The sequence below is a fragment of the Ammospiza nelsoni genome, chromosome 18 (genome assembly GCF_027579445.1).
Source record: "Ammospiza nelsoni isolate bAmmNel1 chromosome 18, bAmmNel1.pri, whole genome shotgun sequence".
NCBI classification, from domain to species: domain Eukaryota; kingdom Metazoa; phylum Chordata; class Aves; order Passeriformes; family Passerellidae; genus Ammospiza; species Ammospiza nelsoni.
Window position 1 is genome coordinate 3,737,242 of NC_080650.1, and position 15,562 is coordinate 3,752,803.

The 15,562-nt window shown below is 47.2% G+C and overlaps 1 protein-coding gene across 1 annotated transcript; it reads right to left on the reverse strand.

Annotated features, from left to right (window-relative positions):
- Positions 1–11,788: 11,788 nt before the first annotated feature.
- On the reverse strand, positions 11,789–15,427 carry RPL6 (ribosomal protein L6). The gene is made up of 7 exons (XM_059485060.1): positions 15,407–15,427; positions 14,620–14,868; positions 14,430–14,528; positions 13,902–14,045; positions 13,054–13,102; positions 12,355–12,539; positions 11,789–11,984 (listed from the first exon to the last, which is right to left on the reverse strand). Exons 2-7 carry the CDS (start codon positions 14,866–14,868, stop codon positions 11,832–11,834), a joined length of 879 nt encoding a protein of 292 aa, XP_059341043.1. The 5' UTR covers positions 15,407–15,427; the 3' UTR covers positions 11,789–11,831.
- Between the last annotated feature and the right edge of the window lie 135 nt (positions 15,428–15,562).

The following is a 15,562-nucleotide window of genomic DNA, read 5'->3' on the forward strand; positions in this document are numbered from 1 at the left end:
CCCTCCAGGGCTGGTCCCCCTTGGTTCTCCCTCATGGTTGTTTTTCCTCTCCCATACCCCTGCTCGCCCTTATTTTGTCTGTCCCCTCACAGAATTATTTCCCTTTCTCCTTTCCCCTTGCCCCGCTCTGTCACCATCTCACAGGAATCCTGTCACCTCTCAAGGAGCTTTTCCCAAAGAACTCATGAGCAAGCAGGTACGTCCCTTCAAATCTGTACCTCTGGATTTATGGATTCCAGAGGGTGTAAAGCAGAGTGTGTGTGGAAAAAAGGGGATCCAGAGGAAAATTGATCCTTCTTTCTCAGCCTAATTTCACCCTCAGTTCCCTCGCCCTGAGCCCGTTCAGAGGCACAAAGTGTCAGAGGCAGCTGTACCTGGATGTTCAGCAAAGGACGTGCTGTGAGACAAATCATGTTAATGAGAGAGACGTGGTGATAAATGTTAAATAGTTTTAGTGGATAATTGCTGTGGGGATTCCCATTGCAAGTGTCTGCTTTTCATGGAACAGTGACTGTGCACAACTGAGCAGAGATAGGGCTCTATGCATTTATTTACCTGTTTGATCAGATTAAATTATTTAACATATTAGTGCATTATAACAAATGTGCTGTGCTATTGCAGGAAAAGCTTATTCCAAGCAGGAGTAAAACGAGATCTACCACCAGTGCTTTATATCCTATTAAATCTGGTTGGGGAAAAGCATATTTTTTCCATATAATGGATGACCACTCAACGTAGGACCTATGCAAAGCCCTTTTGTAGCCCTGATTCAGCAGTGTGAGCACTCACACCATTGTGTAGCTTGTTTTTGAGGCCAGTTCAGTTGACACAGGGTTCAGGTAAGTTCAAACAAGCAGTAAGTTAGAGATCTGTGTGATAGCTCTGTGCACTGTTTGCTAGGACATCCCTGCTCTTCATGTGCTGTAGAGTAGAAATGTCTCCAGGCTTGGCTTATTCTAGAAATAGATATTATTTGCCTCTGTGCAGCAGTAATTTTTGATCAGGGAGAGTGTGCAGAGCTGCTATCGAGAGTTTTTATGAGGGAGAAGCTTCATGGGCATCTGTTATTTTTGATCAAGACGTGACAGAGAGAACAACGGCTGCAGACAGACCCTGATCCTCCCGTGGGAGCCCTGGGAGGAGCCAGAAGAGAGGGAATGCTGAGATTGGAAGATTTTATGGCAGGTGGGAGGTGGCAGCTGAGTTCTGGCAGGGGAGATAAGCCAGGCTCCCAAAGGTTCCTTGGAGCAAGGGGAAAACTCCTGGGGTTGGATTAGTCACAGCATTTCATGGGGAGACAGCCACTGGTGGTTTTGTTGTTGTTTTGTTCCCAGAGTGGGAGTTTGACATTGTTTTCATTCATCCACACGTGAAAGGAACAGAGGGAGAGAAACACAAAGTGTGTGTGCATTTTAGTGGGAGTAACATTCCACCAAAAAAATCATTCCATCTTTAAATCTTGTGGTACCATCATGGTGCTGGTGAGTACCTTCCACAAAATGAACACAAACAGCAGAGCTGGGAGTCAATGGGATGTTCCCTTCACAAGCAAGGAGAGGGAGAGGGACATCAGCAGAAGGGGTTTGCAGTGTTTCCCAGAGGTTTGGGTGTACCTGTTCTAAGTTTCACAGGCTGGGTAACCCAGGTGAAAATGCTGCAGCTCTTTCCAAGGCCTCCTGGGCTGCTTTATCCCATGGAGAATCCGTGTTTGGTGTGGCTGTGGATTCAATCCTGCCTTGGGATGCAAGCCAAGGCCTTTGGCAGCAATGAGGAGCTGACTCAGAGCCAGGAGAGGCTCTGGAAGCTTCCACAGCAGGTGAGGCACTGAAGGAGCTGTGTGGCCACGTTATTCCCTGGCAGGGGCTGGGCTTTGTCCTTTGTCTGGGGAATGGTGACAGTTTCTCCCAGGAAGGATCCTGATCCATGTGGGATCTGTGGGAGGTAACCTGAGCTGCCCCCTTGGCTCTGACCTGCACGTTGTGTTCAGCTTCCCAAGCTGAACAGAAGGGATATTCACCATTTTATAGTTATTGATTTGCTTGTTTGGAGTTCTTCTGAATTCTATTGACTTGACAATTCCAAGTTAAAAAGCAGTTATTGAATGAAAACAATGGAATAAACCTGAGAAATGTACCCTGTCCTGCCTCACTGCAGGTAAATAACATAATTACTGCTGAATGAAATTTCCTGAATTATTTGAAGTGGCTGCCATTCGGGAATTGAGAGTGTGTTGTAGAATCTATAAACTTGCATGGAATGAGAATTCCTACATGGGATTTTCAGCACTGGGGCTGCACTGGATGCAGCAAACCCCATTCCAGTTTGCCTGGAATGTGCTGCAGAAGATGTTGTGTAATGAAATGAAAAAAAAAAAAATCATATTTGTGTTCTGCCTGTCACCAGCAAATGTCAGCTTCAATGTGCAGTCAGAGGGGCACAGCAGAACTACAAAGAACTCTTGGAATACTTTATGGGATGACTTAAAAAATAGACCAGAATAACTTTGTGACACAGATCATCAAGCTGAAGGAACAAAACTCAACTTGTAAATAGGCTCCTACAGAAAACCACTGTTTTGCTTCCATTATTTTGCTTTTTTTCCCATTATTTTGGAGCAGATGTTGAGTGTTCTTTGATGTGCTGTGGTTGCCTCAGCCTCTGGTGGCAGGATTTTGGGATCAGCTCCTTCCTGTGCAGGTCTCCTGTGTCCTTGTGCTTCTCTGGACATCACAGATACTGAGATTTAGCAGAGGATGCTCATGGGCTGTGGGCAAAAATTCCCTCCTGTGAGCTGCAAATGGAAATTCCCTATTCCTGCTTGGAATTTGCCTGTTATGTAATGGGATTTAAAGCAGCATTGTCTCAGCCTTCAGTTGAATTTTACATTTACAGCTATTATAAGTGGGGAAAACTCTTTTCATCCCAAGGCTTTGCTGTTTTCTTTCTGTTCATTTAGAAATGACACTTTCAGTGACCATTGTGGCACTAAGAAATGTGTGAAAAAGAAAAACAAGTTGCTATTTTTATGTGATTTGCAGCCCCTGAATCCTGGCTCCTCTGCCTGGTACTTGTTATTTAGGGAGCCCAAATGCCATCATTAATAAGGCCACTACCCAAGGAATACTGGCATTTCTTGGCACATTATCTGGGATTAAAAAATACAGTTTCTCCAAGTAAAACATAGAAAGGACTGAATTGGGGAAAAAAAATCAGTGTTTGACAGAGGAGAAGGAAGAAACTAGAGAGTGAAATCAAATAATTCCAAACCTCAGAAATGTATTTTAATTGCAAATGGCAAGATTCACATTTTTCCTCATTTAGAAGAGCAATAATTGCTGAAGATTGCAAGGTGGGCTTAAGGGAGGAAAAACAAATGGATATTTTTGTTAAAATGAATAAGGGTTATAGGAAACAGAGTATGAATCACTACCTTGCAAAGATGGCCTTACTTAAATTGGACAGGAAACAAATGGAAATCATGGAATCACAGAATCTGGGAATCCTGGAATGGTTTGGGTTGGAAGGGACCTCAAAGCCCATCCCCAGGGGCAGGGACACCTCCCAGCATCCCAGGTGGCTCCAAACCCTGTCCCCAACCTGGCCCTGGACACTTCAGGGATGGGGCAGCCACAGCTGCTCTGTTCAGTCTCTTCCACTGCTGAATTCTCTTTACCTTTAGGGAGTTTCCCAATCCATTACTATTGCAATTTAACCCTTTCCATTTCCTTTTCCAGCTGTTGCAGACACAGAGAACAGTTTGTTTTCCCTCTCCTGTTGTCCTCATCCATGAGGGCTGTGAGCAGAGCTCCTCCCCGCCATCCCTGCACTAAATCATCCCTGTCCTTTCAAACTTGGAAAGTTGGAAGCCTGATCTTTTCTTTGGGATTTCCTGCTCCCTTGAGGTGCTGGCATTTAACAGTGCTCTCCCAAATTTCAGGTTTAATTTTCTTACTCAAGCAGCCTTTTCTGGAGGTACCTAAATGCTGCCCATCGGTGAGAAAGAGTGGCTGGGAGCTGAGCAGATCCCTGAGTGGTTGTCCTGAATTTTTGAATCTTGAGTGTCTCAGAAGACTCATTATTACTATCCAAAAATAGGTAGGTTTAAATACAGCTATTCTGTGCTGGTTTAAAATTCAACCTTTCTAAAAACTGGTGCAGTAACATGAGGGATAAATAAATGGAAAAAGAAGAATCTGGTACAATATTCTGCTCAATATTGTAAACACATAAACGTGACAAGGTGGCATCTCTGGCTTCATATTTACCTCATATTTTACTTAAAGTTTTATTTAAAACCTTGGAAAGAGAAAGTGTCATAAGCTGGTTTTCTCTTAGTTTTCTCTTAGCCTATCAAGAAATATTTGAGTGTCTACATTTGTATTTCCAGAATTTTCCCCAATTTCCCAAGTGAGTTGGTTGAAATACTGATCCTGCAATCCCTGTGTTTGAGGGATTCCCCCAAACAGGGATTGGTTCCAACACAGGGGAAATTCCTGTTCCTTCACCCTGAACAAGAGCTGTAATGGCCAAATCCCAGAACTGATATCCCTGGAAAAGTTCTCTCTCCCCACCCAGCCAGCTCCATGCACACATTGGTCAAAGCTGAGATTTGGGCACACAATATTTATTAACAATGTTCAATCCCAATCAGAATAAAAAGCTGAAATGTTGACATTTGCAATGTAACATTCCAGGGGGAAAAGTACATTTTGGAACAATCATTTGGGACAAAAATACAGCTAGGGACAATTTCCTTTTCCAGGTTGGAGAGGGCTTGGAGCAACCTGGGATAGTGGAGAGTCTCAACCAACAGGACACTAGAGCAAAGAGGGAGACCAGGATTTTAAATGAGGATTTTAAAAGGGGTGGTGCTTGAACTTTCATCGTCTTTTGTCTTTTACTGCAATTCCTAAATCAGATCCAAGAGTGTGAATTCCCAATTAGCAGCTTTGCACTGGCATTGCAGCACTACCAACCCCTTTTCCTGGCAAAGGAAGGCAGGGCAGTGAATCCCTGGCCTGAGCAAATGTTAGTCTGTGCTGATTTTCTCTTCAGTGGTGACAGGCATTCAAAACAAAGCTCAAACTGAAAGCCACTAATTGAGAGCTGAAGGCAAGCTGTGCAAAGTGGGATAAGTGCAATGGTTTTCCTCTGGGAAGAACAATTTTGCTCTCTGTGTGGTGCTGTCTTGCAGCTCTAAGTGCCCCCATCTCCAAAGGTGCTCTTCCCATGGAGCCTTCCTCCCCTTCCTTCCTTTCTTGCAGCATTTCTCTTGTTCTTTACAGTGTCTCTTTCCTCTTTCTCCAGCCAAGAATCTGCTTTTAAAAGAAGAGTAATAACAACTACACAATAAAGTCCCAGGGAGTGAGCATGTTGACAGGATATAAATATGAGGGAAACAAACAGAAGAGGCTGGAGATGTGTGCTGTGGTTTGGGATGCTGCTGATTTATGTGAGAGGTGCAGTCCTCTTGTGCTCTCTATCACTCACCTATTTTTTCCTATTTTCCTTCCAGCCAGATGGCACAAACCAGGAAAGGCCAAATAATTCATCATTCCACATTTAGGCTGGACTGGCCCCTGGGTGAAGCCAGAGTGGTTGAGAATCTTTTCAGCTTCAGGAGAGTTTCTTTCTTTGTGCTAGAGGTGAGTTTATGGCGCTGCAGTGCTTATAAAATCCTGGTCCTGACAGGGAATAGGAATTGTTTTATAAACCTTCACTTTATGCTTAACAACAGCACAGTGTTTCTTTAAAAAGAACATCACAAGGAGCCTACAGAGAGCCAGGAAGAACTAAACTTCCACTAAAATAACCCCACAATCAATCAATTAATCAACAGGAGAAGCAGGGCAGTGCTGTCAGTCACCCAAAGCCACCAGATCACCCTTTCATGAGATTGTCATTTCCCAGGCAGGTGACACCAGCCCAGCCCTCCCTGCAGCACAGGGAGCACATTTTGTGTGCTGGGCTCCATTCTGTTCTCATGTGCCTCCTGGCTGGGCCTGACAAACACATCCAAAAGCCATTTTCTAGGCTTGATTACCCAGTCTGCCCAGGCTTGGGGTTGGTGGCAATTGAATGACATGAAAAGTTGAAGCTCAGGGTGACAGGATGGGAAGAGTGATAGAAATTCTAATGAGAATTATAAATCCCCAGGAGCAGCTGCACTGCCTGGCTCACACTAGGACACCCTTCTCAGGCACTTGTAAAATCAGCAGTTATTTCAAGGGAGCCCAAACCACACAATTTGTGCTGTTATTTGGATTATTTTAATTCTGTTTTTTATTCAAGCTGTCAGGCAGTTTGGGGATTAATGGGTTGTCTGTGTTAGAAGGCAGTTGCAGAATGATGTGAGACATTGCCTTGATGAAGTTCTGTTTAATTACAAAGCAGGCAAGTCTTTCCTGGAGTGCTGGATTAAACAAACCACACATTTTTATGCTCAGTGCTTTGACCAAAGCCAGGATTTGAACAAAAAACAAAACCCAACCCTCTCAAAATTTCTCTTACATCAGCAGCCTCAAAAGGCAATTTTCCTTTTTCTCCCCCTGCTCTGGGCATGTTTGGCTTTTTTCTTTCCACAAACACAAAGCTCCAGGTTTCCAGTGGCCTTTTTGCACCTTGTCAGCCCCCAGGGAAGCCATGTGGGTGATGTTCACTGTACAGGAGCTCTGCCATGTGCCTCTCCTTCGAGCAGGAGTTGCTGTGCTTTCAGTGCCCTCATTCCACAGGGACATTTGTTCAGGTTTGTGTTTTCTTGAAGGAAGAATTCTGGTTCCCCACCAATTTCTATGAAATTCCACAAAAGAGATTTTCCTTTCAGCTCAGCAGGACGCTCTCAGCAGAAATTTGAATGGTGCCATCATTTTGAGGGTGCATCACCTTTTTTAGGGCCTTATTCTGAAAAATGCCTTTCCTCCCTTGTGAACCAAGGGCTGCTTTTGTACATTTTATCTTGGGTTTTATTTCCTCTTGTCCAAATGGCCATTTTGAACAATAGGATCCCATGTGCAGCACATGGTGATACTTGAAAGCCTTAATTTTAAAACCTAAAGCATCTGTCAGGCCAGTGGAAAACCTCTACATCCACTAGGACTGACAAAAGAGATGAAAATTAAATTGCTTCTTGTTCAAACTTTATTTTCTCCATCAGATTTAAGGGCATTCCTTGGGGTGGCTCTCTGCATCCTACACACTTGTTCCAATGGATTGAAGAAATCATTTTACCTTTGTGTGGTTTCTTGGTGTTCTTCTTTTGCCCTGTGCTGGGTGTCACAAGGCCAAAGTGCTCAGCAGATGTAAAATATGAGAATCTGGTTATGATCATCCTTAAAACCAATCTGCAAGCAAAGCACCAGGAACTGCTCATTGGGCAACTGCAGAAACACCCAATGGATCCAGAGTTTCTGAATCTTTGAGCTCTGCTGCCCTGGACAAATAAAACAGCCTCAATTCTGCAAAAAAATGACATTAAAACTGATAAATAGGACTATGAGAACATTTATTCTTTGTGCCACCTGCGCCAGTCTTCAACACAGCACTTTTGTACTTTTTAGTCTGAAATGTTGATATGATCTCATAGAACAAGATCAGATTAATGGATCAGGTTCCCTCTCAGTGTCAGCCAAGCAGACACTGCTTATTCTTTTATGTACTTCAGAAAATGGACATAAATTTTCCATTTTCTCAAGTTGAAAACACTTCTTGAGACCAGACTGAGAAAGTATTTCTGCTTTCTGCAGTATGTGAGCACAGACCTCTCTGAAAATAAGTGACTTGCTCAGGATCACACAGAAAATCAATATTGCTGAGGAAAAACCATTGAATTTCTTTCATCTTAAGTCCTATTTTGACTACTGTGCTTCCTCTCTCCTCATCACTATTACAACTAATAAGTGTTTATGTCTGATGGAGTGTGAACCATGCTTAGGTCAGAGAAGCTGCTGGCTCTGTGTGCAATCCATCATGCAAAGTCATTTCCCCTGAGATAAACACTGAAATAATGGGGGAAAATAGATAAAGGGGGCAAAAAAATCCAGCCAGCTGCCAAAAATGGGGGTTTTGACTGATAGCTGGGAGAGGGTTAAGACTGCTCTGATCTAAACACCCCAAATTAAAAAGCAACTAAAGAAAGATAAATGTCCTGGCTGCACCCATGTCAAATTCCACATGCCACCACCCCAGACCCACCCTCTGCAGTGACTCAGGCACTGCCTGGCTTTGCTCAGCCAGTGCCTTCCAGAACAAAACATAGCAAGGACTATTATGAATAAGATCCTTATAAAAACAAGGATTTAATTGCTGTAATTGCTTAAGCAATGAGTTGTCAAGTGCTCAGTGCAGACTGCAATGCAGAACTGGAGAAATGCAATTAACAGGTGAATAGTGGCTGGGGAACCTCAGTTCCTCTTCCCAAATCAGGAGCTCTTCATGGTGTATGCATGGAATTGGAATTTATTTGATTATTTGAGTTTGTAGGGGCATCCATAGTGAATTTCTTGGCAACAGTTCTGAACTCTGAGGAGAGGGAGGGCAGGGATCAGGTGGAAACAGGCTGGGAGAAAAAGGTTCAGCCTCTCCTTCATGACAAGGCACATCCTACAGCACAGGTGAACTGAGCAGCCAATCCCTGGACATCTGGGAATTTGGCAAATTGTCCTCACCACCTGGCCAAAAAGGTGTGGGAGTCCCATAAAGCACCTTCACCCTCCAGCCAGAGCATCCTCTCTTAATTGAGGTTAAACCCAAGAGTGTCACAGCTGAAATGCCACAGGTAAGTGTTCTCTACAAACCTGGCACTGGAAAAGATTTTGTCTTCGTCTTGCAGATCAGCCTCAGTTTCTCCTGAGGATCCTGTCCCAGCAGGACTCTCATTCCAGAGGCAAAGGCAGTGGCTGCTCCCTGAGCCCTCTGTGGCAGCTGGACAGAGCCTCACTGGGCTGGAGCTGCAGCCACCAGGTCACTGCACAGCTGACAGGTAAAAATAGGTGCCTGGAGATAACAAGGCATCACACCTTATTATCAATTCCCTGGGAAAGCCAACATCCCTCTCTCTTTCCTCTCCAAAGGATGCTTTATTATAATTACATCTCACTTTATTAGGCAGCTGAAGCAAAGAGCACATTTGATGCTAATGAAGTGCTGCTGTGGTTGAGGCTGTCACTATTTTTGGAGCTGCACATCTCCAGCACTTTTCATTGGGTGATGGAGGCTTTGGATGTCTCTGGCTCCTTCTGTGGGGGCTGCCCAGGAAAAAGCAGTGACTCAGCGAGCCCAGCTGCAGAACTGCTCACATGGAATGGGAAATGCTGGGGCCAGCCAGAACACACACAAAGGCTCTTTATGTGCTGCAAGTTGTGCTCAGGTAGGGGCCAGCATTATCTGGATTAAAAAAATCCCTCTGTGCTGGTCACCCTGCACAGGCCTCGTTTGTCCTGTTTTCCATCCCTCACCCTGCAGCTTTTCATAGAAGGCAGATTGCACAGAACTCAGGGAAAATATTTGGGAGGTTGGAGACAGACACATCACAGCTGATCACTGGCTGCCTCTCCTTTTGCAGTATGAGGGGTTTGCCATCTCCAATTCCTGCAGCAAAGCCCTCGGAGCCCTCGGCAAGGCAGGATTTGGTGTTCCAATTTCTCTGCTCCCACATCCCTTGGTGTGACACTGGCATCCAGCTAGGCCAGTGACTCAGCCCAGCACTGACAGGAGCAGAGATCCCTCCCTCCCCACCTTGCAGGGTGTGTGACTGTCACCACCTCATCACACAGGTGACAGGAACAGGGCAATGGCAGCCCTGCTCCAGACCAGCAGCTGTTGATAACCAGCTCCCATTTCCAAATCACTTCCGGACAGCACGGGCAGACACACCCTCCCCTCCCAGCAAACAAGGTTAATGTTTCCTCCTGATCCACAAAGCAGGAATGTGTCACAGCAACCAGGAATTCCAAGAACACCATTGCATCTCCACACTCAACTGGTTTTGGGGCTCTTTTGTAACTGCAACTTCCCCACTCCCCCAGGGAAGGGAATGACTGGAGCATTAACATGTCCTGCAGTTTTCCCTCAAGAGCACAAGGGTGTGACTGAATCTACAATAACATGTGCCCATACAAACTCTTCTGGGTCTCCTTGCTGGATGGGGATTTCCCCATTTTGTTGTTCCCACACACCATTTTTAAGTGAACTTTCTAAGCATATTTGGTTAAGGTTTTTCTTAGACCTATCTTAGGAATAGCAGGGAGATGTCTACAACCCTTCTGTATCATTTTATAGCTGATTTATATCAACAGGCCGTTCCCAGAATTGCAGGAGAAACTCCCTTTAACTTAAAAACCTGTGACTAATCCCATTAACCAGCAAAGCACACACAAGAGGAGATGTACTCAATAACAGACAAAATTCCAGTGTCAGGGAAAATAAAGAACACAGGGTAGAACACAGCACAGAGCAAGAGACTCCTCCCAGCCAGGCCAGGAGTTGTGCACAGGGCACAGGCAGCTCACTGCCTCCCTCTGCTGAGCCTCACCGATACTTCACAGAGAATTCCAGGCTGGTCTGGCTTGGAAGGGACCTCACAGCTCATCCTGTCCCAACCCCTGCCACTTCCACCATCCCAGGGTGCTCCAAACCTGGCCTTGGAGACTACCAGGGATTGAGGGGCAGCCACAGCTGCTCTGGGCACCCTGTGTCAGGGACTCGCCACCCTTACAGGGAACAATTCCTTCCCAATATCCCATCTAACCCTGCCTCTGGCAGAGGGAAGCCATTCCCCATGTCCTGTCACTCCAGGCCTTGTCCCAAGTGCCTTTCCAGCTCTCCTGGAGCCTCTTTGGACATTGCAAAAGGCTTCAAGGTCTCCCTGGAGCCTTCCCTTCTGCAGCCTGACACCCCGCAGCTCTCCCAGCTGGAAATTAGCAACAGGAGGATGGTGGGAGTGCCCAGAGCTTTCACTTCAGACACTTTAACACCACCAGCACCAGACTGCAGCCCCTTGGTGCAAACCAGGTATTCCACAGGTGTCCAAGTTCTCCCACTGCCTCTGGAGCACTCCAAGCCCAATTCCCACTGAGCATGGCTTCCACCTCAGGGACGGCTGCATTGCTCTCTTCCCCATCCTGTTTTCATGGAGCCTGGGTGAATTTGTTGAAATCTCTATTTCTCATCAAGTCTAACCCTGTTGGCTACCTCAGCTCAGAATGACTGGGCAGACAGATGGTGCAGTTACATAAACCTGGATTCCTGCAGGATCTGCCTAAGGAAGAGCTCCAGAGTGCCAGACTTGGTGAACTGTACATCCCTGCTTTGTGTAGAGCATTGATTTCTGCTGAGTTCAACACAGCACTAACCTTCTCCACTCACTTTCAGACACTTCTATTCTGCAAAACTGTGGAGCATTCCCAGCATTTCCACTTCAAAATCAAAGCATAGCTCCTGAAATACCTCTCAGAAGTTATTCAGTAGCTGAAGCTCAGCACAGAAATATTCTGTCTTCATTTTATCCTGCACTGAGTCCAGCCTTAGCTGCTATTCCAAAGCAAAATCTGTTCAGGATCCTTTCCCAGCTTATTCAGAGTTAAGAAAACTGAATTCCTGTTTATGTTAAATAGTTAAAGAAATTCAACAACTACCCAAAACTACAACAGCCAAAACTCCTACACCCCAAACTTCTCCAAATTTTGATCACTACCCACAACCCCTCAGAGTTTCACCCAGCATCAACAAGCACTGCCAGAGCCGTACAACACCTGCTGTTGCACACTGCAATGAACACACCACAAATCCTGGCTTTTTTTTTCCCTTGGGAGTTTAATGTGGTGCTTGCAGGAGGCTCAGAACACCAATTTGTGAGGATAAACTCCATTTGAGAGAGAGAACGTGGAGCGCAGGTACCCCCGGAGCTGAGGCACCTTCCTGATCCGCGCCAGGATCTGGGAATCCACGGCCTTCTGGTCTGTCTTGCGCTGCTCCGTCAGCTCATATTTCTGTAAAGCACAGAAAGCAACCTTAAAATCCTGGGAGAAACTGCAGGATTCTTTAGAGAGAGGAGGAAATTCAGGGCAAACCCTGAGTTTTGGGATTTTAAAGAAATCTTTCCCCCATTTGTTCTCGATAACGGGAAGGCGGCGGAGCACTGACACACTCCTTGGAGCCAACACAGTGACAGCATTTCTTGGTCAAAAGACCTTTAACTCCTCCTCTGAGAAAAATCCACAATTTAAAAGGAGGTTACCTCATTTTAATGGCATCACCTCACTTTTTTAATGACCACTTAAAATCCACCGTTTTTTTCCGTGCTAATTCCCCCTTTCCAGCCTGGAGCACTGAGAAAGAAAGAACCACCCTGTCCCTTACCTCTTTCTCAGTGTCAAAGATCTCTCCTTCCTGGTGCTTGGGCTTCCTCAGCCTCTTCTTCTTGAAGTAGGAATCCGTGAGATGCTTGGGAATTTTCACCCCAGTGAGATCCACCTTTGTGGATGTGGCAATAACAAATTTCTGGTGGGCCCTGCGCAGAGGCACACGGTTGACAGCCAGGGGGCCTAAAGGCAGAGAAGACAAGAGAGAACAAGGTCAGCTTTTCTGGGGAAAATCACTGCCTTGAAGCTGAATTTCTGTGATCTATGTGATGACCAATTCCTTCAGAGTTGCCTACAGATAATATCTCAACAGTCAAAGCCCTCTAGAAATACAAAAATCTCCTTTCTGAGCTCTTCCAGTCAGACACTCAAGCTTAATTATCTCCTCTCCACCTCCCTGCAAAGTCACAAATGGCAGAATCATTAAGGTTGGAAAAGATCTCAAAGATCATCAAGTCCAATTTTGACAGATCACCACACTGTCAACTCCAGCAGAGCACTGAGTGCCACATTCAGCTGTTCCTTGGACACCTCCAGGAGTGGTGACTCCACCACAAAACGTGATTCCACACTGATGTGCCAAACCAAACACATGCAGATCTGTTGTACCACTGACTCCAGAGACAAACTTGAACTTAAAAGACCCACAAAGAACTCTCCCAAAACAAAAATACCGTGCTTAAATACAATTTTTTACCTGTAACAAGCAGAAGGCCAGTATCAAGCTGCTTCAGGAACACAACACGCTGTAAAGAAATGAGACAGGACATCAATCCTCAGGTCCCAGTGCTCCCACACCACAGCCAAACTGGGATTGTGCCTCTGTTACTGGTACAAGCACTGACAGTGCTCCAGGTGTGGGTCAGCTGTGCCACCTGAGGAGCTGCCACCTCTCCAGCCAAGTGTGACTCTCCATGAGCTTTTTCTCCCAAGGCTGAGCAAAGGAAATTACTCCAGTTTAACTCTTCCCCATCCCATGGCAACAGCCATCTGAGCACCCAAATCCTTTGTGTGAGTTACAGACAGGAATTGGATAAACACCACAAGGACTCTGTAACCTCACAGTCAAGAGCCATTCCCCTGTTGTGTTTTGCTTCATCTGGTCAAGGTTTCCTTCTCTGACAGCATTCTTTATGGAACCATGAACATCAAAGACAGAGAATTCAAGACAGGAATTCAAGATGGTGACAAGAATTCAGGATGGTCCATCCTGAGGATGGAGAACCCAATATAACAATCCATTATACCCTGATAATTAGATTAAGAATGAAACTCTGTAGGACAAAGTTTTGTCTTTGCAGGAGCAGAAACAGGCACTGGCTTTGCTCTGCAGCAAAACTCTTTGCACTGTGTCCAAACAACTGGCTGAGCCTGTTTTACTTCCAGCTCTGCTCAGAACAACCTTAATTTACAAACATTTCACCCCTAAAGGCTGGACAAGGAGAACACCCAGACAGAAGTCACACATTTACACCCAGCGGCCCAGCTGGGAGATTGAGGGTGCCTGAAAGGCTGCCAGAGCCTGGGAGCAGGAGCAGTGCCCACCTTGCCGCGGTGCCGGCCGGTGAGCAGGATCAGCACCGTGCCGGGGGTGATGGACGAGCGCAGGCGCCGCTTGTGCTCGCAGAAAGGCTTCTTGCCATGGCTCAGCAGCTTCCTGGGAACGTCCTCCGTGGGGTAGTACCTGGGCTGGGAGCACAGGACAAACATCTTGTAGCACCTGGGTGTCTCACAGCACAGCAACTCCTCAAAAAGCATCTCCCTATTTCCCTGAAGTTCAGGGAATCCTTTCTGAAGGATTTCTGCTGCAGATGGGCTTGGAAACACACTGGATATTTTGGACATATTTAGTGTCCAGCTCTGTATTTATGCGTGTACTTCCACCATGGCACAGAAACACACAGGACAGAGAATTCCTACCTGAATTCCCACCACCTCCCACAAATGCTGGGTCCATACTCACAGAAAGCACAGCACAGGCTGAGGCCCCTATATTACCCCAAGCATAAGACTCCATCACCCAGCCTAAAGCCCCCTGCAGCAAACCACGAGCATCCCGGTGCTTTTCCGTACCATCTTCCGGATTTTAACCACCCGACTGCCTCCATTCTTGTCTCCACCCACTGGCTTAGTGATGGTGGCACGGGGCATCTCCTTCTTCTTCTTCTCTATCTGCGAGCAAAGAACGAGGAAAACTCAGCACATTTCAAACCAAAGGCACCACGATAAACCCCATTATTCCCCCCAGATCTCTCCACCCTACCTTTGTCTCTGGGGCCGTGTACTTGCGCTTGTACAGGGCTTTCCTGGCGTACATGGCAGAGCGGGAATACCTCCCGATGCCGCGGGCCAGGACGGGGTTACGGCTGGCATGATATTTCTTCACCCTCTTCTTCTTGTCCCCAGCTGCTTTCTGGCTTGGCTTCTGCTCTGCCGGCTTCTTCTCCCTTCCCTTCTTCTTGGCCGGCTTCTTCTCACCTGGCTTCTTCTCCGGCGCCTTTTCGCCCGCCATCTGCGATCACGGACAGCAGGGTTTAGAGCTTGTTACAAAGCACACAAAATAAAAAAATCCAAATCCTTCACACCTTTCTAGTAGCTGTCAGCCACCTCCTCCGGGCGCAGCTGACTTAGCCCTGCTCCCTGTGCGCCTCTACACGGCTTAAGCTGCTCCTGCACGCTGGTTACAACAGCGCACATCCAAGCGCTCCTCGGTGGGAAGCGCGAAGACACGGAAACACATCCCGAGCCTGCAGCCGCCTCTGTCCCGGCACCGCTGAGCTGCCCGGCCCTGCCCCAGCGGTCTCCCCCGTCCAGCCCCAGCCCAGCTCCCGGGAAGCTCCGGAGCGGCCTCCACATCCCGCCGCGGCCTGGCCGGCTCGGACCGGCGACACTCCCGTTCCTCCCCACCCCCGCGCCCATCCGGGCCCATCCGCCGCTCCCCGAGGCTCCCGGGCCGCGCCTATGACCGCAGCGGGGCCACCGGCGGGCGGATGGCGGCGGATGGAGCGCGATGGGCCCGGCGCCCATAGCGACAGCTCCGCCATCCTCACCTTCCGGGGGAGCAAAAGGAACTCACATCCGGGTGCGCGGGCTAAGGACAGCGCGGCGTCTGACGTCAGCGCGCCGCGCGGGGCACCATGGGACTTGTAGTCCGAGACCGTCCGCGCTGCCCGGGGCAGCCCTGGGTCACCAGCGAGGGGGACACC

Coding starts and splice junctions, on each gene's coding strand:
- RPL6 (XM_059485060.1), bottom strand. CDS start 14,868: ATGGCGGGCGAAAAGGCGCCGGAGAAGAAGCCAGGTGAGAAGAAGCCG. Junction 13,103..13,901: donor CCGGCCGGCACCGCGGCAAG/GTGGGCACTGCT, acceptor ATTTCTTTACAG/CGTGTTGTGTTCCTGAAGCA. Junction 11,985..12,354: donor TCTTTGACACTGAGAAAGAG/GTAAGGGACAGG, acceptor TGTGCTTTACAG/AAATATGAGCTGACGGAGCA.